This window comes from Bos javanicus, chromosome 19 (genome assembly GCF_032452875.1).
Source record: "Bos javanicus breed banteng chromosome 19, ARS-OSU_banteng_1.0, whole genome shotgun sequence".
NCBI lineage: Eukaryota > Metazoa > Chordata > Mammalia > Artiodactyla > Bovidae > Bos > Bos javanicus.
In genome coordinates this window covers 28,199,272-28,218,594 of record NC_083886.1, presented here as the reverse complement: position 1 = coordinate 28,218,594, position 19,323 = coordinate 28,199,272, and the positions used below count along the sequence as shown (strand labels likewise).

At 50.8% G+C, this 19,323-nt stretch overlaps 3 protein-coding genes across 7 annotated transcripts; 2 read left to right on the top strand and 1 right to left on the bottom strand.

Moving 5' to 3' along the window:
* The first annotated feature begins 331 nt into the window (after nucleotides 1–331).
* On the top strand, nucleotides 332–9,516 carry LOC133232028 (C-type lectin domain family 10 member A-like). 3 transcript variants are annotated; one of them, XM_061390938.1, is made up of 10 exons: nucleotides 332–505; nucleotides 1,354–1,543; nucleotides 2,148–2,261; nucleotides 2,565–2,660; nucleotides 2,750–2,821; nucleotides 2,928–2,999; nucleotides 3,176–3,262; nucleotides 3,354–3,508; nucleotides 3,744–3,850; nucleotides 9,085–9,516. In XM_061390938.1, the coding sequence occupies exons 2-10, from the start codon at nucleotides 1,477–1,479 to the stop codon at nucleotides 9,293–9,295; spliced, it is 981 nt and encodes a 326-aa protein (XP_061246922.1). In that variant the 5' UTR covers nucleotides 332–505; nucleotides 1,354–1,476; the 3' UTR covers nucleotides 9,296–9,516. The 3 variants fall into 3 exon arrangements, with proteins under 3 accessions (XP_061246922.1, XP_061246923.1, XP_061246924.1); XM_061390939.1 differs by lacking the exon at nucleotides 9,085–9,516 and adding an exon at nucleotides 4,007–4,259 and having other exon boundaries at nucleotides 337–505; XM_061390940.1 differs by lacking the exon at nucleotides 332–505 and having other exon boundaries at nucleotides 1,459–1,543; nucleotides 2,165–2,261.
* Nucleotides 9,517–9,708: 192 nt separating this feature from the next.
* Nucleotides 9,709–12,010, top strand: SLC16A11 (solute carrier family 16 member 11). 3 transcript variants are annotated; one of them, XM_061390931.1, is made up of 5 exons: nucleotides 9,709–9,806; nucleotides 10,046–10,271; nucleotides 10,573–10,716; nucleotides 10,882–11,649; nucleotides 11,744–12,010. In XM_061390931.1, the coding sequence occupies exons 2-5, from the start codon at nucleotides 10,052–10,054 to the stop codon at nucleotides 11,971–11,973; spliced, it is 1,362 nt and encodes a 453-aa protein (XP_061246915.1). In that variant the 5' UTR covers nucleotides 9,709–9,806; nucleotides 10,046–10,051; the 3' UTR covers nucleotides 11,974–12,010. The 3 variants fall into 3 exon arrangements, with proteins under 3 accessions (XP_061246915.1, XP_061246917.1, XP_061246916.1); XM_061390933.1 differs by having other exon boundaries at nucleotides 9,710–9,806; nucleotides 10,046–10,253; XM_061390932.1 differs by having other exon boundaries at nucleotides 9,712–9,801.
* A 565-nt stretch (nucleotides 12,011–12,575) lies between these two features.
* Nucleotides 12,576–18,248, bottom strand: SLC16A13 (solute carrier family 16 member 13). The gene is made up of 4 exons (XM_061390934.1): nucleotides 15,513–18,248; nucleotides 15,220–15,363; nucleotides 13,843–14,580; nucleotides 12,576–13,164 (listed from the first exon to the last, which is right to left on the bottom strand). Exons 1-4 carry the CDS (start codon nucleotides 15,709–15,711, stop codon nucleotides 12,965–12,967), a joined length of 1,281 nt encoding a protein of 426 aa, XP_061246918.1. The 5' UTR covers nucleotides 15,712–18,248; the 3' UTR covers nucleotides 12,576–12,964.
* Between the last annotated feature and the right edge of the window lie 1,075 nt (nucleotides 18,249–19,323).

The window sequence follows — 19,323 nt, the reverse complement described above, 5'->3', positions numbered from 1 at the left end:
GCTTGCTGGCTGAGGCCCCAGAGGAAGATGCCAGGGACCCTGGGTCAGGATTGAGCAAGAGCAGAGCAAAGGGCTCCTCTGGACCTGGGTTTGCAATGATGGAGACGTCAACAGTTCCGAGATGTTCACATCAAGGAACTGAAAGGAGCTGTGGTGACAGAGGAAAAGCAACACTCTGGTTCCTTCTGATCCAGTTCCACTGATAAATAGTAAAATTAAGGAAGTCACAGGAAGTCAAAAAGTCCAGCTGCCCCACACACGCCACCTCTGCCTGAGTTTTGATTTCAATTCCTTCTTATTAGTTACTGCCCCAAATTGAGGAAATGGGAGTTTCCGAGTATATAGACTCTTGGTCGTTCAGACACAAAGACCAGTAGGTCTCCACTCAGTTAGGTGACTCTTCCATCAGCCACCCCCATCCCAACTGTCCGGGATTTAGTTTTTTCCAACTCTGGTCATTGCAGCACAAAGAACTCAAGAATCACAGCCTCTTGACTTCTCACAGGTAAGGGGGCTGGGGATGCATGTGAGGCTAAAAGGGCAGGGAGGATGTCAGAGAAAGCAGGGAGGAGGGACCGTGGGTCTTTGGTGGAACTGAATGGTAAGATATATAAGGGGGCAGGTTGAGGATTTAATGACTCAGTGGAGATTTTCGACTCTATTCCCTTCATTGGATTTGGATTAAATTAGGGCAGCTACAACCTTGGTCACAAACTGATGCTCACAGTCAACCCCTTCCCTAGCCCGGTTCTAGCCCTGTCTTCAGCCCCTACTCCAGCCACATCTCAAACCCCATACCAACCCCAGTGGCAGCTTCACCCCCAGAGTTCTTACATCATTTAAAAAAAAACTTGGGGGCAGCCTGGGAGGGCACACAGGATCCCAGGAACTAGGGATGAAACTCCTGCCCTGTGAAGTGGAAGCATGGAGCCTTAACCACTGGACTGCCAGAGAATTCCCAAGTTAACTTGACTCTTAACACCAGCCTGCCCCGCTCCCCCACCCCCCGAAAGCTTGAACCTCAACTCTGTCCTATTTTCAACTTCAGCACCAAGTCTAGGTCCATCTCCATTCATAGCTTCAACATGAGTACTGATCCCAGTATTGACCCCAGGCATGAGTACTGATCCTAGTAGGAGATGCAACCTCGGTTCCAGCCCCAACATCAGACCCAGTCCTAGCAATGCATTTAGCTCCAACTTCACCTCCGCCGTCACTCCAAACTCAACCTGACCCTAGCTCAAACCTCATCCCTGACCCCACCTCTCACCTCAGCTGCAAACCCAAGCCCATCCCCATTCCTAGCCTTCACCATGGGTTCCTTTTCAAACATCACTCTTCTCTCATCTCCAGCCCTGCCTGCATCTCCTCCCTGGTCCCCGCGTTCCCCCTTTAATCCAGCTCCTGCCCCAGCCTGCCTACTGGCTCGGCCTCCACTTCTGCTCCAACAGTCTCAGAGACTGTGTTGGTCCAAACATGTCAGTGAAGTACGAAGACCTTCAGTACTTGGAGAGTGAGAAAAAAAGCCAGAGGTTTACAGAAGGTAAGGGAAAGGGGAGACAGTCTTCGCTAAACCTCTTCTTAATATGTTTAGAAGGCTTTCTGCTGTCAAGTATGTCATGTCTGCACCTCTACCATGTGTCCTGGTGGGGTCCCCGACTCTGAAGGGGGTCAGGGCCCAGCCTCCGGGGGAGCCAGTATGAAGAGAATTCAAGATCCATAGTGGGCCTGACTGCCTATGCGCTGAGGAAGAGCAAGAGCGTAAACTGTCTTTCTAACGTGTTTTCACCCTTGAGTGTGAGCTTGCCTTGTGGGCTTGGAGTGTGGGCTGCCCCTCATTCTCTCTGGGTCCTCCTTCTAGCTCCCCAACTCTGATGAGAGGACCTTACACATCGTGATGGTCCTCTGTCTGTGTGTCTTTGTGTACATGTGTCCCCAGGCCTGTGAGGGGCCCCTGTATCTGAGCACTTGGGCTGATCCATGAGGAGTCAGAGACCTGGACCCCCCTGGCCCCACAGTTCTCATCCGGCCTCCCACCAGCATGAGCTGCACCGGCCTCCTCCCTGAGAGGTCCCTGTGGCCCCATCCTCGGCCCCGTCTGTCCCACCACCTGAACCCCCTCCTCCTGACACCCTCTTCTCCTGCAGCGCTGTTTTCTTCCCAGACCTTTCTGAAGCGGCTCCTCTCCAGCCCTTGCCTCCTCCTGCTCTCCCTGGCCCTCAGCCTCCTGCTGGCCAGCATCTGTGTGATGGGATACCAAAGTGAGTGGCACATGGTGGGCAAGGAAGAGAGAAATAATGAGGTGTGGTGGGGATGCTGAATGCAAGAGTGATCGGATGAGGATGACTGCAGATTCTGTCACTTGTCGGCTGGGGAATGTTGTCAAATTATGTCCTCTCTCTGAGCCTTAATTGCCTCACTTACAGTATCAGGTAAAAATAGGGCCTGTTCTTTTGGGTGGGGTCACTGAAGGGACCCACGAGATGATGCATGTTAGGGGCCCAATGTTGGCACAGAGAGGGCCTGATAACCCTGAGCACTGATTGTCCCATCCTCCTGATCAGATTTCAAGTTTCAGAGTGACCTGCAGACCCTGAGAACAAGTTTCAGTAACTTCACTTCAAACAGTATGGCCGAGGTCCAGGCACTGAACTCCCAGGGTGAGCCTGGCATGAAAGGGGCTCTGGACTGAGGTGGGGTGGGGTGGAGCAGGGGTGGAGGCTGACTCCCGAGTCCCTGAGTCCTCCAGGTCGCAACTTTCAAGAAATGATAACATCACTGAAAGCTGAGGTGGAAAGTCACAAGCAAGAACTGCAAGCTGGTAAGAGACCCTCAGGGAGAGGGTGTGGAGAGGTGGGGGCTGGGCTCTCAGACTGGAGGGTGGGGGATGGGAGCAGTCACAGGGTGCTGAGTGCCCTCTCCTCCAGCCCGTAGCTTGAATGACAAGGTGCTTTCTCTGGAGAACAGGCTGGAGAAGCAACTGGAAGAACTCAAAGCAGGTCAGCCCCCTACTGCCTTCTACCTAGGCATGAGGTGTGTGGGAGGGCAAGGGGGCTCCTAGGCTGGGTCCTGGGCATGGACCCCCAGTCTCCAGGGACTCATGGAGCAGAAGCCACACCCAGGGCACTGTACCCACTGCCCATCTGTGTGCATCCTGAAATGCTTCATCCTGAAGGTGATTCTGAAATGCTCCTTCGAGTCCAGCAGCTGGTCAAGAACCTGAACTCCCTGACCTGCAAGATGGATGCTCTCAAGAGCAATGGTAAAAGCTGTGTGGGGCATGCCTGGAGCCAGTTCCTGCCCACATTCCCCTGGGCAGCATCTCAGCCACTCCCCCAACCCCGGCCCTTTAGGCTCTCAAAACACAGCCTGCTGTCCCGCCAACTGGCTGGAGCATGAAGGCCACTGCTACTGGTTCTCCTCCTTGCGGAAGCCCTGGCCAGAAGCTGAGAAAGACTGCCAACTGAAGAATGCCCAACTGGTAGTCATCAACTCCAGAGACGAACAGGTGAGCCCCTCAAGCTCAGGTCCCAAGACTGGTCTCGTTGGCATCATCTGGGGAGTTTTAACAACCACTGCAATCTGAGCCAGATCCTCAGAGGTTCCACTGGTTCCAGCATTGGGATCAACACTCTGAATTTCCTCCATGGCTTTAATGAACCCATGAAGTTCAGAACTGCTAGTCCAAGGAGCTGGCCTGGGGGCGGCGGGGGGAAGTCAACACTGCCCTTCTGTTGTCCCAGGATTTTATCCAGGCCAACCTACATCCTTACTTCACCTGGATGGGCCTCAGTGATCCGGATGGAGTCTGGAAATGGGTGGATGGGTCGGACTATGAGACCAACATCAAGTGAGTGCCTTGGCTTTCTGTACCTTCTTCCTCCTTCAGCTCTGCTCCTCCAGTGTCTGGCCCACAGCCCCTTCTCCCCAACCTGGATTCTGTTTCATCTGTTCTTCCTAGCTGGCTGTTTTCCTCTCACACCAACCTCCCCTCCCCCCCAACCAGGAATTGGAAGCCAGGCCAGCCGGATGACTTTCATGGGCATGGGCTGGGTGGGGGTGAGGACTGTGCCCATTTCTACCCTGATGGCGAGTGGAATGACGATGCCTGCCAAAGACTCTACTACTGGATCTGCGAGGCTGGACTGAGCCAAGGCAACTAAGAGAGTGGCCCCCTGCCTAGGAAATGGCAGGGTGGGGAAGGGGGACACTTCTCCTTGTAGGAGAGCAATAAACCCTGGGAGATTAGAGCACTGCCATTGATTTGAGGTTCTTTTTTCCCCCTTAACTTTGAAAAGACTATCTAGAGTTCCTAAAGTATTTTTTAAAAACTTCTACTTTATTGAGGTATAATTGACATATGAAATTGTAAGATATTTAAATGTCAGGATTTGATACATGTATACTTTGTGAGAGGATTCTCACATCTAGTTAATGAACATATCCATAACCTCACGTTTATTATTTTTCCTAGGTGAGAACACTTAAGTTCTACTCTCTTAGCAAATTTCAATTATAAAATAGTGCTATCAACTATGGTCACCATGTTTTATGTTAGATTCTCAGCTATAAGACTTTTATCTTATAGCTGCAAGCTTGTTCCCTTTTACCAAACTCTTCCTATTCCCCTCAACCTCCAGCCACTGGCAACGACTTTTGCACTTTCTATTTTTTTTCCTGACTTTTTTTTTAATGATTCTGCAGATAAGTGATATCATGCAGTACTGTCTTTCTCTGTCTGGCTTATATTACTTGATATAAATACCCTCTAGTTCAATTCATATTGTTGCAAATGGCAGCATTTCCTTTGTTAAGGCTGAATAATATTCTGTCATTATATATATATAATATTATATATGTATATATGATAGAATATTATATTATTCTTTATCCCTTCATCCAGTGATAGACACTTAGGTTATTTCCATATCTTGATTATGGTGAACGATGCTTCAGTAAACACAGGAGTGCAGATATCTCTTTGATATCCTGTTTTAATTTCCTTTGGATATAAACCCAGAAATGGAATTACTGGATCATATGGTAGTTCTATTTTTCATTTTTTGAGAAACTTCCATATGCTTTCCATACTGGCTTTACCAATTTACATTCCCACCAAGAGTGCATAGGTGTTTCTTTTTCTCTACATCCTCACCAACCTAAGGTGTTTTTTTTTTAACCTGAAAAATCAATTTTACTGAAGTGTAATCCTTACACAATAAAATGCACCACTTAAAGAGTAGAGATGACTTTTGGTGTGACCCAAAAGTATATTGTATATTGGTGTTGATATACAATACAGTGTTATCAACTATCAGATCAGATCAGATCAGTCGCTCAGTCGTGTCCGACTCTTTGCGACCCCATGAATCGCAGCACGCCAGGCCTCCCTGTCCATCACCAACTCCCGGAGTTCACTCAGACTCACGTCCATCAAGTCAGTGATGCCATCCAGCCATCTCATCCTCTGTTGTCCCCTTCTCCTCCTGCCCCCAATCCCTCCCAGCATCAGAGTCTTTTCCAATGAGTCAACTCTTCGCATGAGGTGGCCAAAGTACTGGAGTCTCAGCTTTAGCATCATTCCTTCCAAAGAAATCCCAGGGCTGATCTCCTTCAGAATGGACTGGTTGGATCTCCTTGTTATCAACTATGGTTACCATGTTTTTTAAACGTTAGATTCTCAGACCTTATTCATCTTATAACTGAAAGTTTGTTCCCTTTTACCAACCTCTTCCTATTCCCTTCCAACCCCCAGCCCCTGGCAACCACTTTTCCACTTTCTGTCTTTTTTTAATGATTCTGCAGATAAGTGATAAACCATAGTGTATTGTCTTTCTCTATCTGGCTTATATTACTTGTTATAAATGCTCTTGATTTCCATTCATGTTGTTGCAAATAGCAGGGTTTCCTTCTTTCACAAGGCTGAATAATATGCTGTCATTTTATACATACATTTACGTATATGTTGGATATGGGCTTCCTAGGTGACACTAGTGGTAAAGAACCCACTTGCCAATGCACAAGACGTAAGAGATGCAGGTTCCATCCCTGGGTTGGGAAGATCCCTTGAAGAAGGGCATGGCAATCTACTCCAGTATTCTTGCCTGGAGATTCCCATGGACAGAGGAGCCTGTTGGGCTACAGTCTACAGGGTCTCAAAGAGTCAGACATGACTGAAGCTACTCAGCATGCACAATATATATTGGCTATATGGTAGAATATTATATATAGGTATATATGATGTATAGATCATATATACTATTTTCCAGTAGTCATGTACAAATGTCAGAGTAGGACCATAAAGAAGGCTGAGCACCAAAGAACTGATACTTTCAAACTGTGGTGTTGGAGAAGACTCTTGAAAGTCCCTTGGACCACAAGGAGATCAAACCAGTCAATCCTAAAGAAAATCAATCCTGAATATTTATTGGAAGGACTGATACTGAAGCTGAAGCTCTAATACTTTGGCCACCTGATGTGATGGGTTGAGTTGTTGGAAAAGACCCTGAAACTGGGAAAGATTGAGGGCAGGAGGAGAAGGGGGTGAAGGAAGATGAGATGGTTGGATAGCATCACCAACTCAATGGACAAAATTTTGAGCAAACTCTGGGAGACAGTGAAGGACATGGAAGCCTGACATGCTTCAGTCCATGGGGTCACAAAGAGTTGAACAAGACTTAGCCACTGGACAACAAACTAATGGAGTATTATTCTTTATCCATTCATTAATTGATAGACACTTAGGTTCTTTCCATATCTTGACTATTGTGAATGACGCTCCAATGAACACATAAGTGCAGATATCTCTTTGATAGCCTGTACAGAATCTGCCTGCAATGAAGGAGACCTGGGTTCGATCCCTGGATTGGGAAGATCCCCTGGAGGAGGGCATGGTAACCTACTCTAGTACTCTTGCCTGGAGAATGCCCATGGACAAAACAACCTTCTGGGCTACAGTTCATGTGGTTGCAGAGTCAGACATGATTGAGAGACTAAGCACAGCACAGCATGGCAGTTCTATTTTTAATTTTTTGAGGCACTTCTATATACAGGCTATACCAGTTTACATTTCCATCAACAGTGCTTGCTAAGTGTTTCTTTTTCTCTACATCCTCACCAATCTAAGATTTTTTTTAACCTTAAAAATCAGCTTTATTGAGATGTAATTTTTACACAGTAAAACGTGTGTGCGCGCTCAGTCATTCATTGCGTCTGACTCTTTTCAACGCCATGGACTGTAGCCTGCCAGGTTCTTCTGTCTGTGGGATTCTCCAGGCATGAATAGTGGTGTGGGTTCACAAGTATCTTGTAAAGGTGCTCAGCATCACTTTGTACAACTCCCAGGCCCTAAGGACCCAGTCTCCTCTTTCACCCCCCTGCATTTCTACTTCACCATGGGGAGGGAGTGCTTTGTTTCACTTGGCCTCATTCAGCTTCGAGCAGGGTCCTCACTGGCCATTGCTGTAAGTGGGGTCCCTGCCCTCCCTGGTGCCTGAGGATAGGCTGGTTCTGCCTTCCAGGTGCCTTTCACAATAGCACCCCAGACTAGGGAAACTGATGAGACCACTTTCCTAGGGTGGTACATGGCAAGTCTCCTGCATCCACTCCAGGACATTTCAAGCACAAAGCATGACATATTAAAAAATTTAGGAGTGAGAAAAAGCCTCTTGATGAAAGTGAAAGTGGAGAGTGAAAAAGTTGGCTTAAAGCTCAACATTCAGAAAACGAAGATCATGGCATCCGGTCCCATCACTTCATGGGAAATAATAGTTGGGGAAACAGTGGAAACAGTGTCAGACTTTCTTTTTTTGGGCTCCAAAATCACTGCAGATGGTGATTGCAGCCATGAAATTAAAAGACGCTTACTCCTCGGAAGGAAGGTTATGACCAACCTAGATAGCATATTCAAAAGCAGAGACATTACTTTGCCAACAAAGGTCCATCTAGTCAAGGCTATGGTTTTTCCTGTGGTCATGTATGGATGTGAGAGTTGGACTGTGAAGAAGGCTGAGCGCCGAAGAATTGATGCTTTTGAACTGTGGTGTTGGAGAAGACTCTTGCGAGTCCCTTGGACTGCAAGGAGATCCAACCAGTCCATTCTGAAGGAGATCAGCCCTGGGATTTCTTTGGAAGGAACGATGCTAAAGCTGAAACTCCAATACTTCGGCCACCTCGTGCGAAGAGTTGACTCATTGGAAAAGACTCTGATGCCGGGAGGGATTGGGGGCAGGAGGAGAAGGGGACGACAGAGGATGAGATGGCTGGATGGCATCACTGACTCGATGGATGTGAGTCTGAGTGAACTCCGGGAGTTGGTGATGGACAGGGTGGCCTGGAGTGCTGCGATTCATGGAGTTGCAAAGAGTTCGACACGACTGAGCGACTAAACAGAAAGGCTAGAAATGCCTATAGAGCAGATGAGCTGCTGATAGCTGATGGAAGAGTGTAGAAAAGAGGGGAAGGGGGCAGGGATGGAAAGATAGTCTGGGTCTACCTCTGATTGGGAAAGGCTTTTATCCAAAGTAAAGAATTTTGTTTTGTTTCCTCTTATAGGCAATAGAGAGCCCTCGAAGACCATATTGTGTTGTCAGGTTTACAGTTTCACTGATTGTTTTTCTTTATTTGCCGAGAGTTTCTCAACAATTAGGAAACACTGCCACCATGTGGCTGTCGGGTAATGTGGCTCTTGGCCAAACTAATGCAAACTGCCAGCTTTTCTCTGATGTTGTTTAATAATTAAACGAGAGACCACATCCCTTGATTCAAAGTAAATCAATCTTAATGTAAAAAGGAAAGTTTTTCCAAGAAATCAATACCTGGTTTCAATTTTCGGATTTCTTACTTTGTTTTTAAAATTCCCATCTAAATCCTCAGGGATTCTGATCTCAAGAATCCTTTCTAGTCCCAGAAACCCTTAGCACAGAATCAATCTACCATTTCCAGGTCAGTTTGGCATCAGATTGTCTCCAGGCCGTTTCCCTCCGTGGTGGCAGAGTCTATTTCAGTAGTAGGTCTGTTCTTGGATGGTTCCACAGTTGGACAGATCCAAACTCAAATATTTTTCTTTTCTTTTCTTTTTTTAAGTTTGGCGATTTGGGCAAATCACATAACCTTTCTAAGTCTCAGTGACTTCATCTGTAAAATGGGGGGAACACCTTTTCACAGGGTGATTGTGAAGATGCAACATGACGTGTATATGTCCCTGGCCCATCACAAGAAGTCCTTTTCCTTTCGCTCTGTCCTGGAGGGCGTATTGTCCTTGAGCACGCAACATGCACTGCATGGAGGTCTGTGATTTAACACCCGAGGTTTACCAGGTTCTCCAGCAACATTGCCTGAGAACGTTGGAGCTACTCATCCCCTCAGGCTTTGGGAGGACCACCCCTATTTCCGTGCGTTGCCTACCAACGTTGGGGAGGCTGGCGATTGCAATCCATGCATCTCCCGGGTGCGCAGCCAGCTGCAGGTGCGTGGGCATGGGCGGGGAGGTGTTCATTCCTCGCCCCTCCCTTCCTTGGGATTGGGGGTGTAAATGGATAATTCAATCCCCGTGGGACTCGGCTCGGTGGATTGGCTGTCTCAGCTCGCCCCGGCCCTGGACACTACCCACCCCCGCCCCACCCCTCGCGTCCCAGGTGGCTCAGGCGCCCTGTGGCGCGCTCTGTTTACCTTGAGAGCCGGTCCAAGTGGGGCTCCATCTCTGCATTTCCTCCCCTCTAAGGCCCCACCCTCCGGGGAAGCGGGGAGAAAACCGGGCCAAGCCTTTCTTCGCCCTTCCCCTCCCCCGGACCGCCCGGAGAGGTCGGGTAAGGGGAACCTGGTGTCTGTGGGAGGGGGAGTCTCAGAACTGGGGGATCTGGCTGTTATCCTGCTCTTGTACGGCGCGGACCTGGAGTTCTAGCCCTAGGCCCGCACACCGCCCCCACCCCCCCTCCGCCCCCCGCCTCCGTCCTGTCGTGCTCAGGGCTGGATCTCAGGTATGCTAAGGTCCCTAAAGGAGACACAGATGTGGCGACTTCTCTGATAGATGTTCCCCCTTCCCCAGGAGACGATGACCCCCAAGCCAACCGGACCCCCGGACGGGGGCTGGGGCTGGGTGGTGGCGGCCGCAGGGTTCGCGGTGAATGGACTCTCCTACGGGGTGTTACGCTCCCTGGGCCTCGCCTTCCCTGACTTCGCGGAGTATTTTGACCGAAACGCTCAGGAGACTGCGTGGGTCAGCGCCCTGGCCCTGGCAGTGCAGCAGGCAGCCAGTGAGGAGGGGCCCCGAGGTGGGAGGCAGGAACTGGGGTGGGGGGAAGTGCCGTGAGAGCAGTGGTAGAGGACACACTTAGTTACCAAACAACCTAAGAAAAGTCGACCCTTAGAGTTCGACCTTCAGACCTAGGTCGAATTTAGAGTTCTAAATTCTAGAATTGAGTGGGTCTTGAGATGAAGCGGGGCGGGGTGGTGGTGGTGGTGTTGCTATAAGGCGGGGGAGAAGTTTAGGCCAGGAAAATAGCCAATGAGAAGGGTTGGAGCGAGTTTGGGAGTCCAGGGGGCGTGCCTTCCCTTGACTCCGCCCCCTTCCAGGCCCAGTGGGCAGTGCCCTGAGCACCCGCTGGGGGGTGCGCCCTGTCGTGATGGTTGGGGGCGTCCTCACCTCGCTCGGCTTCGTCTTCTCGGCTTTTGCCCACAGTCTGCTGCACCTCTACCTTGGCCTGGGCGTCCTTGCTGGTGAGGGAAGAGGGATACCCGGGTTCTTAAGGGGGTGATGGTGGAGATAGGAGCTTGTCGGGTACGGAAGCCAAGAGGGCGGGGGCCTCCTGCGAGAAACAGAGCTAGGATGGCAGGGCCTGGTAACCCTGGTTTCTGTCTTTACCCAGTCCTATCCATTCGCAGGCTCCGGCTGGGCCCTGGTGTTCGCCCCTGCCCTGGGGACCGTCTCCCGTTACTTCTCCCGCCGTCGAGTCTTGGCCGTGGGGCTGGCACTCATGGGCAACGGGGCCTCCTCGCTGCTCTTGGCGCCCGCTTTACAGCTCCTCCTTGATAATTTTGGCTGGCGGGGCGCCCTGCTCCTCCTCGGAGCCGTCACCCTTCACCTCACCCCCTGTGGCGCCCTGCTACGACCCCTGGCGCTTACTGGCGACCCCCTGGCCCTACCCCGAAGCCCTCTAGCTGCCCTCGGCCTCGGTCTCTTCAGACGCCCGGCCTTCCTAGTTTTGACACTAGGCACGGCCTTAGTGGGGGTCGGTTACTTCATCCCCTACGTGCACTTGGCTCCTCACGCTTTAGATCGGGGCCTGGGCGGGTATGGGGCGGCGCTGGTGGTGGCGGCGGCTGCGGTGGGGGATATCGGCGCTCGGCTCCTCTGCGGGTGGCTGGCAGACCAGGGTTGGGTGCCCCTCCCGCGGTTGCTGACGATATTCGGGGCTCTGACAGGCCTGGGGCTGCTGGCGGTGGGATTGGTGCCTGTGGTGGGGAACGAGGACAGCTGGGGGGGCCCCCTGCTGGCCGCGGCTGGGGTCTACGGCCTGAGCGCCGGAAGTTACGCCCCGTTGATTTTCTGTGTGCTCCCGGAGCTAGTGGGCATCGGAAATGTGGTACAGGCCACCGGTCTGGTGATGCTGCTGCTGAGCCTCGGGGGGCTTCTAGGCCCTCCCCTGTCAGGTAAGGGCCAGAGCCAGCAGATCCGCTCGCCACCCTCACCCCTAACCTGCATCTGGGGACCCAGGCCTCTAAGTTCCTTTCCCTCTCCTCTCAGGCTTCCTAAAGGATGAGACCGGAGACTTCACCGCCTCCTTCCTCATGTGCGGCTCTTTCGTCCTCTCTGGCAGCTTCATCTATTTGGGGCTGCCCAAGGCGCTGCCCTCTTGCCGTCAGGCCTCACGTCCAGGCACTCCACCCCCTGAGATGGGGGAGCTGCTCCCGGTCCCTCAGGTTGCCCTGCTCTCCCCGGGAGACCCTCACTCCACTCTGGACACCACTTGTTGAGCCCCTCCCCTAATAAAGACTTTTTATCTGCTGTTCCTGCAAGCTCCAATTGTTAGGCAATCTATGCTGCAAACATTCTGCTTAAGATATCCAGAAAAGCTGGTTGATGGGAACAGGACGCCCCTAAGCCATGGCAGGCGGGAAGGGTGTTTGTCCTGTCAGTCCCTTTCTCTTTGCCCAAGTGCTTGCCATTATAACAGGAAACCTTCCAGGAACTGCCTGTTTGTCTGCTTCAGGTTTGTTGGGGGCACGGGGGTGCTCTTGAGTGCTAGCTGCCCCATCCTCATTTCCCAGATAAAGTCTTTCTGCATTTCAGTCCCCCTTAAATACAAGCATCTCAGACTTCTGCTCTCTTAGCTTTATCTCTCTCTTCCAAACTAGCACCCCTCTCCCACATCTCACACCATTTTCTTAATTTCTAAGTTATAGGGGAAAGTAGGAAAGAGGGAAGTCCATGGGCAAGTGGGAGGAACTGTGGTCCAGAGAGCAGAGTCCAGGGTTAAATGCTCTGGGTCACCAGAGGTCCTGGATACCTCCCCTCCACTCCCCAGTGTGACTCCATTCAGCTCACTCAGGCTTATGGGCCCAAGCACTTTCTGAGGTTCTGAACTTTGTCCAGTTTTCTTATTCAGTTTTATCCCAAAGACAGATTTTTTTCCAAGAAGGGCAACACTAGAGATCACATGTAAAAAAAATTTGATAAGTATCTTGGCCTTTGATTTTCCACAGTTGATTCACAGCTCAGTGGAGCAGGCTGAACTCCTGGATCCTTCAGAAAAGGTTGTGGAGGCAAACAGACAAGAATCCTCGAGAAAATACAAAGGGTTGGCACACACATTGCAGGAGCCCCACGCCTGCTCTGAGGGGCGGGCAAGGGGAGCAGATCAAGATGCTTAAGGCATTGTGGCTCTGTGGGTGCCAAGATGGGGCAGGAGAAGACCTGGAGCCACCAACCTCTTGTTTTATGGGTCTGTCTGCCCCTTCTTGGAGTTCAATCCTCTCCCAGCCCCTCCTCAGGCAGGGGGACTTTGGTATCCAGTGCCTCTGTTACAAGATCCTGGGGCTTGGAGGTAGGAGCTGAGAAGCAGAAGAAGTGGGGCAAAGTGATGAGAACTCCACTTCCTGCCAGAAGGAAGGCCCCAGCTACCACAAAAGAAGCTGTGTAGTTGCCTGTCACATCCCGGAGGTAGCCTAGGTTCAAGAGAGAAAAAGAATACACATGGGTGATCTGTTTCCTGGGACTGATGGCTCTGACACATTTTGGGGTGGAGGGATGAAAATGATCCTTAACCCATCATCTTGGAAGAGTTCAGACTGGGTGAGTGTGAGAACTCTGGTTTCCCAAGGGGCCTCAAAATGTCACTTCAACTACCTTCCTGCCTTCATAAAGGACCGCCAAACTAGCCAGTTTAGGGCATCCCCAGATTTGGGGATACAGATCGAATCAGCCACACCTGTGCCTTTCTTTCCCTTCCATGCTTTCAGTTAATAGTTAGAGGAAAACATTAAGGGTCTGGAGGTTCTGGCTTCTGAAGCGTGGGGAACTTTGACCAGATGGCTCAGGCCCCTGGCCTGGGGCCCAGTGGGCCAAGGGAAAAGCCAGGCACTAGCATGCTATGTCTGGCGGAATCCTCTGAAAACCCCAGCTGTAGGTACACTGCCAAGGGTGCCTCAGAGGTCCTCTTAATCTTTCCACAGCCCCAGTTTCTTTCCCTCAGACCTGTTTCAAGGCTGCTGTGACTGACCATATGGGCTGTGTATCTACCATGGCAGAGGGCAGTATTAACATATACTATATCAGTTCCCCTCTGCACCCCCCATGGTAAAACACAGCAGCCATGGCCCACCTGGAAATCTTATTCCCCTTACCTGACAGAGGAGCCCCCAGCAGCCCCCCGATGCTTTCTACCATCTGTACCAGTCCCAGGCCACAGTATATCTTTCCAGTCCCCACCAGTTCAGGCAGCACGGAGAAGGCCACTGGGGTCAGGGCCCCTGATGTGAAGCCATAGGCCATAGTCAGGGCCACCAAGCCAGTGGGCGCCTCAGCCACAGGGTACAGGGCCAGTATCACCCCAGTCAGGGTGGTCCAGAGCATCAGGAGTCTTGCCACAGGCCCTGGGACAGCATCGCCTAGCCACCCAGAAGCCACACGCCCCACAAGGTCAGAAATAGCCGCCACTGAGAGGAGGAAGGCAGCTGGCAGTGGGTCCCAACCCAGGTCCCGAAGATGGGCCACCAGGTGCACGTAGGGAATGAAGTAGCCAGTGGTGATCAGGGTGAGGGCAATGGTGTAACGGAGGAAGGGGCCGTGACGCAGGAGGGAGGTGATCTGGGCCCCAGGGCCACCCACAACAGGGTCCTCAGCCAGGGAAAGTGGACGGAGAAGAGCACCGCAGGCCACCAAGTGAAGGGAGAAGGCCGACACCAGCAGTAGGGCTCCCCGCCAGGCATAGTGGTTGAGCAGCCATTGGAAGAGTGGGGCAAAAGCAAAGGAGGAGAGGCCCACGCCCGTCAGTGCCAGCCCCATGGCCAGGGATCGCCGGCGAGAGAAGTAACGGGACAGGCAGGCCAGGGTTGGAGTGAAGGTCAAGGCCCAGCCAGATCCTGTCAAAAAGGAAGAAATGGGGGTTGAGTTGAGGACCCCTTAAGGAACTCAGAACACCCAGTCATCCCAACACTGCCCAGCAACAAAATGGAACACAGGCCTAAATTACAACCCTGGTTCCATACTTTCTAGCTCTATGACCTTATGTACCTTAACCTCCTCACCTCAATCTCATCTGCAAAATGGAGGTAATGTAACTTAGCGGACTCTGGAAGCTTAGAGACAATGTTTGTAAAGTCAATACCACAGAACTTTGGAGTTAGACCTGGGCTCTACCATTGCTGGCTGTGTGAACTTCATTTGCCAAACTGCATAAGCTTTCAAGACTTTCCGCATCTGTAAATAGGATAATGATGTTTATTTCACAGCCACAGTATCTTACACAACTTTACAGTAATTCTTCCTTTTACATTCCAGTTCCACTAGTTCTTGCCTTGCATCTTTGAATTTCCTGATTTCCCCTAACCTGTTTATCACTTTAGTTACCTCTGTTAAGAATACCCTTCCAGGCAGAGGTGCTAGCTAAAATTTTCTCTGAGAGTTTCCCCTAAGTCCTTCGGAAGGAGCAGGAAGAAGGTAAAAGTCCTGAGGCCAAAAAGACTCAGGTTTTGACTCACCGGCCCTGCTCAGGGTCTCACCTGAGAGCAACCCAATACTCAGGTACAGGTGGGTTAAGGAGGTAGCAAAGGAGGCAAGCAGCATCCCCATTGCAGTCAGGATACCCCCGGTCATCACCGCAGGCCTGGGACCGAACTTCGTGCTCAGCGCACTGCCCACTGGACCTGGAGAAGAGCAAGAGTTCTGCGAGAAGATCTCAGGCGTCCTTCTCCAGCACCGCTCCCCCTACCCATGTCCTTTACTGTCCCCGCATCCCCCACTCCCTTCCGAGGGTCGAGGGACACAGGACTCCGGACCCGGGCGCAGCACTCACTCCCAAACTGCTGCACCGCGATTCCTATGGAGGCGATCCAGGAGACTCGCGCGGCCGGCTCTTCAAACGCCGCCACAAATTCCACAAAGAAGACGCCGAAGGAACGGAGCACCCCGAACACCAGCGCCGACTGGAAGAACGCTGAGAGCACCACCATCCATCCCCAGCCCCCGTCGGGGGGCTCGGCCCTATAAGCCATCTGGGTGGTAACAGTGCTGCCTCTAAGCCCCTTCCGGAGCGGAGCTCGGGTCGTTCCACCTCTGCCCACCCACCCGGCCGGACAGCTCGGGGCCGCGCCGGAGAAGCGAGGGTGGCAGAGAGGAAAGTACCAACGAGGGCTTGAAAGCTGCAGAGAGGCTGCGTGAGACGCCTGCGCTTCTCCCCTATTGGGAGCGATTATAATGGGGAGATCAGGCCCGCGCTGGCCCCGACGTTCAGCGCCGGGAGGCGTGGCTCCGGTGGCTTCAAATCTGGAGTCAAGGCCTGGGCTGGACAGACGCGGGAGGGGCCTGAACTGGGCCCCACCCCTGAGGTGCACCGGTCTCCAGGTGGCTTATCTATCTCATCATTGAAAGAGTTAGCACCTGGCCAGCAAGGGTCTGCATCCCTGTCCGAAGCTCACCAATAAGGACGCGGGACTCCTCAGCAGGGGGAGGAGCCAGAGGGGCGGGGCGGAGTTTAGAACCTGTCTTGTACTGGGTAATGAATGGGGCGCATGCGTGCAGAGGGGACTTTCGGAGGCCAAATAGTTGGGCCCCACGTGACCCAGGGGTGTGCTCTGCTGCAGCTTCTGTCTCCTGTCCACCTAGCGGGCTAATTTGACCGGATTTCTGCAGAGATGCGCACGTAAGGAGTCCGTGGGGGTTAGTAGTGGGTAAGCTGGTTCAGGAGAGGAAAACATATTTAATAAGGGGTCCATGAGTTGAAACGCGGAGCGGGGGTGGGGGGCGTAGAGCGATTATAAGATAAGATTAAATCTAGATGCCTGGATCCCGGAGAAAGTTCAGAGGCCAAGGAAAGAGAATGGGCTGTTGGATTCCTGGCATATATTTCTGTAATGGGAACTTGTTCCTGTCCCTTCTGTTCCCACTAACAGGAAACCTACAGATCATAGAGACCAAAAATAACTGGGCAGAGGAAGTGCATCTGTGAACTCACTCAGAGCCCCACCAGCACCCGTCTCCAGTGGGGCTGGAAGCTTTCCCTCTGCCCTCTGGTAACAACCACTTCCTAACCACATTTTTCGATCCCATAGTGGGATAGACTAAAGAGACAAGCCATGACCACTGGTACAATCAGCCCTTCCTTCCCAACCAGTACCCAGTTCCTCCAACCTTATGTAGCACTAATGATTTGGCTTCAAGCTCCTTAAAACACTGACCTTGACATCTGAGCTCAAGGGGTCAGACAAGTGGGGCTGGGGTGGGGAGGGCGGCTGTATGATTTTAAAAAGCATATTGAGCCTTATACTTTTTTATATGTGGGAAATAAAAATGGTCATACCCAAAAAGTTTTTTTCTTTCTCTCTCTCTTTTTTTGTAAGTGGAGCAGAACTTTGACCGGCAAGGACTATATCAAAGATGTAGAAGTTGGTATGGCTATATAACATAATAGTTAAGAGCACAGTCTGTAGAATCAAATTGTGGTTCCAGTCCTGGCTTCATCGCTTATTAACCTGGCCAAAATACTGAATCTCTCAGTTGGTTTCCCTACTTGTAAACTGAGGCTAATAATAATTCCTGCTTTTAGGTTGTCAGGGGGTTGAATTGAAAATCTATACACTAAAATGCCTTGGGCTTCCCAGGTGGTGTTAGTGGTAAAGAACTTGCCTGCCAGTGCAGGAGATGTAAGAGATGTGGGTTAGATCTCTGGGTCAGGAAGATCCCCTGGAGGAGGGCATGGCAGTCTACTCCAGTATTCTTTCCTGGAGAATCCCAATCTCTCTTGTGGATAGAGGAGTCTGGTGGGTTATAGTCCATAGGGTCACAAAGAGTCAGACATGATTGAAGTGACATAGCATGCACATGAAGCAGGAGATATGTAATATTAGTGGGTCTTATTTTAAACAGGGGATAAGCCATAGAGGGAGGGGAAGGGAGGTTTTCCTTTAGTTTGTTTTGTGCTTAAAAAACATCTAACCCATGTCATGGGTTTTAAAAGACTGAGACACACAACCACAAACTATAAATGCTGGGAGGAAATTATTCCTTCCATGTTAATGGACTTATTTCACAGATGAGGAATTTTAAGTCCAAGAGGGAGGTAATTTATCAGAATTAGTGACCCTTCATCCTCTGGGCAGAACAAGTTGTGCATCCAAGACACACAGGACAAGAGAAAGGGTAGAAGAGAATTGAGTACTAGGCACTGGATGGATTCCAAGAAATCACTGCTGGGGGACGGGTAGCACTGGCACACTGGCTCTAACCACATGGTCTTCTCACCACCACCTCTAGCATCTGTTGTCCTTAGGGGACCCAAGTCCTATCCATTTTCCATGGTGGTAGGGGGTGTCCCAAGCATCAAGTTCCCCTGCACAGATGCATCCCCCAGCATCTTGGTATTATTTGTGGCTTCCTGGTTTCTCCCTGCTACCTCCACATCTCAAGGCAGGAAGTGACTTAAGAGCAGCAGGATGCAGGTGGCTCCGGAGAGACTTCATGAAGTCACTGGTTCCTACACAATGAGCCGGAAGGCAAGGGCAGGGAAGGGGAGAACAAGGGCTGCTTAAAATGGATGGGACAATGGGATGGGCACAAAATCCAAGATGGTATCCATGAAGAAGAACCCTCTTTCCCCAGTCCCCAGATCGCCACAGGCAAGAACCCAGGACACAACAAGCAGCACAGAGAGGCTTCTTTATTCCATGATTCTGGTCTTGCAAGATCTAACATCTCCACCCCCTGGCACTCTCCACCTGCCCATCCAATATGCTTAAAAATATATATATATATAGTTTCTTCTCAACTCTTTCCTCTGCTTTCCCTCCCTCCTTCAATTCTGCACTGAGGTTAAGAGGGAAAGAGGGAAAAGAGTAGCTTTCTAATCAATCCCCAAGTGACAGCCACTAGGACTGACCTGTCTTGAGGAAGCTCCATCCCACAAATTCAAAGTGCTTCTTACCCTCTACCCCATGTCCCTAAACGAACAGGCCCCAGAGCAACAGGGGCAGGACTGGTAATACTTCAGAGTATCACCTAACATTCTAGACGCTCCACACAGTTAAGAGACAACCCATTTCTAACTTTCTACCTACTTGGCCTAAACCAGAGACTGTGTCCCTCAAACAACCTCTTAATCCTACGGGAGACTTGGTCAACTAGATGGTCCATCAGTCAGTCTTTTAAAGCTTTAATCCCAACACTAATCTCGATCATAATCCCAACTATAGCAAATCCATAATGGAACTCAGCCCCTTTTCTGTCCCTGTGGAAGGTTCTAGTGCTTTCACTGGTTCCAGAGAGGAATGTAGTGACGGGAAGACCAGGTCACACACTCAGCTTTTCTAAGGTAAGAAAGTTACCAAGCACCTGTGACTTCTAGAGGCAAAGAAATCTCTGAAATCTGGACACTTGCCAGAAGATGTCCAAATACCTACTAAAGGAAGAAAAGGTCATCTCATGTAGAACCCCCAGGGAACATTCTAACCCAGATGGCTCTGCAGTAAAGGAAAGGTCATAGTCTTTACTCAAGATAATTCTCCCCTAGATCATAGCATTCTTAAGAGACTGGGAAGACTCCGAAAAGATTGCATCATTTCTGATATGGAATTGCAGATCTCTCCTGCATAGAGGGATCAACTTCGTGCTAA

What these genes read in the sequence shown, in the direction of transcription:
- LOC133232028 (XM_061390938.1), top strand. Translation starts at nt 1,477, where the DNA reads ATGTCAGTGAAGTACGAAGACCTTCAGTACTTGGAGAGTGAGAAAAAA. An exon ending in AAGCCAGAGGTTTACAGAAG is followed by an intron (nt 1,544 to 2,147) that starts GTAAGGGAAAGG and finishes CTTCTCCTGCAG; the next exon opens with CGCTGTTTTCTTCCCAGACC. An exon ending in CTGTGTGATGGGATACCAAA is followed by an intron (nt 2,262 to 2,564) that starts GTGAGTGGCACA and finishes CCTCCTGATCAG; the next exon opens with ATTTCAAGTTTCAGAGTGAC.
- SLC16A11 (XM_061390931.1), top strand. Translation starts at nt 10,052, where the DNA reads ATGACCCCCAAGCCAACCGGACCCCCGGACGGGGGCTGGGGCTGGGTG. An exon ending in CAGTGAGGAGGGGCCCCGAG is followed by an intron (nt 10,272 to 10,572) that starts GTGGGAGGCAGG and finishes GCCCCCTTCCAG; the next exon opens with GCCCAGTGGGCAGTGCCCTG. An exon ending in TCTAGGCCCTCCCCTGTCAG is followed by an intron (nt 11,650 to 11,743) that starts GTAAGGGCCAGA and finishes CTCTCCTCTCAG; the next exon opens with GCTTCCTAAAGGATGAGACC.
- SLC16A13 (XM_061390934.1), bottom strand. Translation starts at nt 15,711, where the DNA reads ATGGCTTATAGGGCCGAGCCCCCCGACGGGGGCTGGGGATGGATGGTG. An exon ending in CGCGGTGCAGCAGTTTGGGA is followed by an intron (nt 15,364 to 15,512) that starts GTGAGTGCTGCG and finishes GCTCTTCTCCAG; the next exon opens with GTCCAGTGGGCAGTGCGCTG. An exon ending in GAGTATTGGGTTGCTCTCAG is followed by an intron (nt 14,581 to 15,219) that starts GTGAGACCCTGA and finishes CCTTTTTGACAG; the next exon opens with GATCTGGCTGGGCCTTGACC.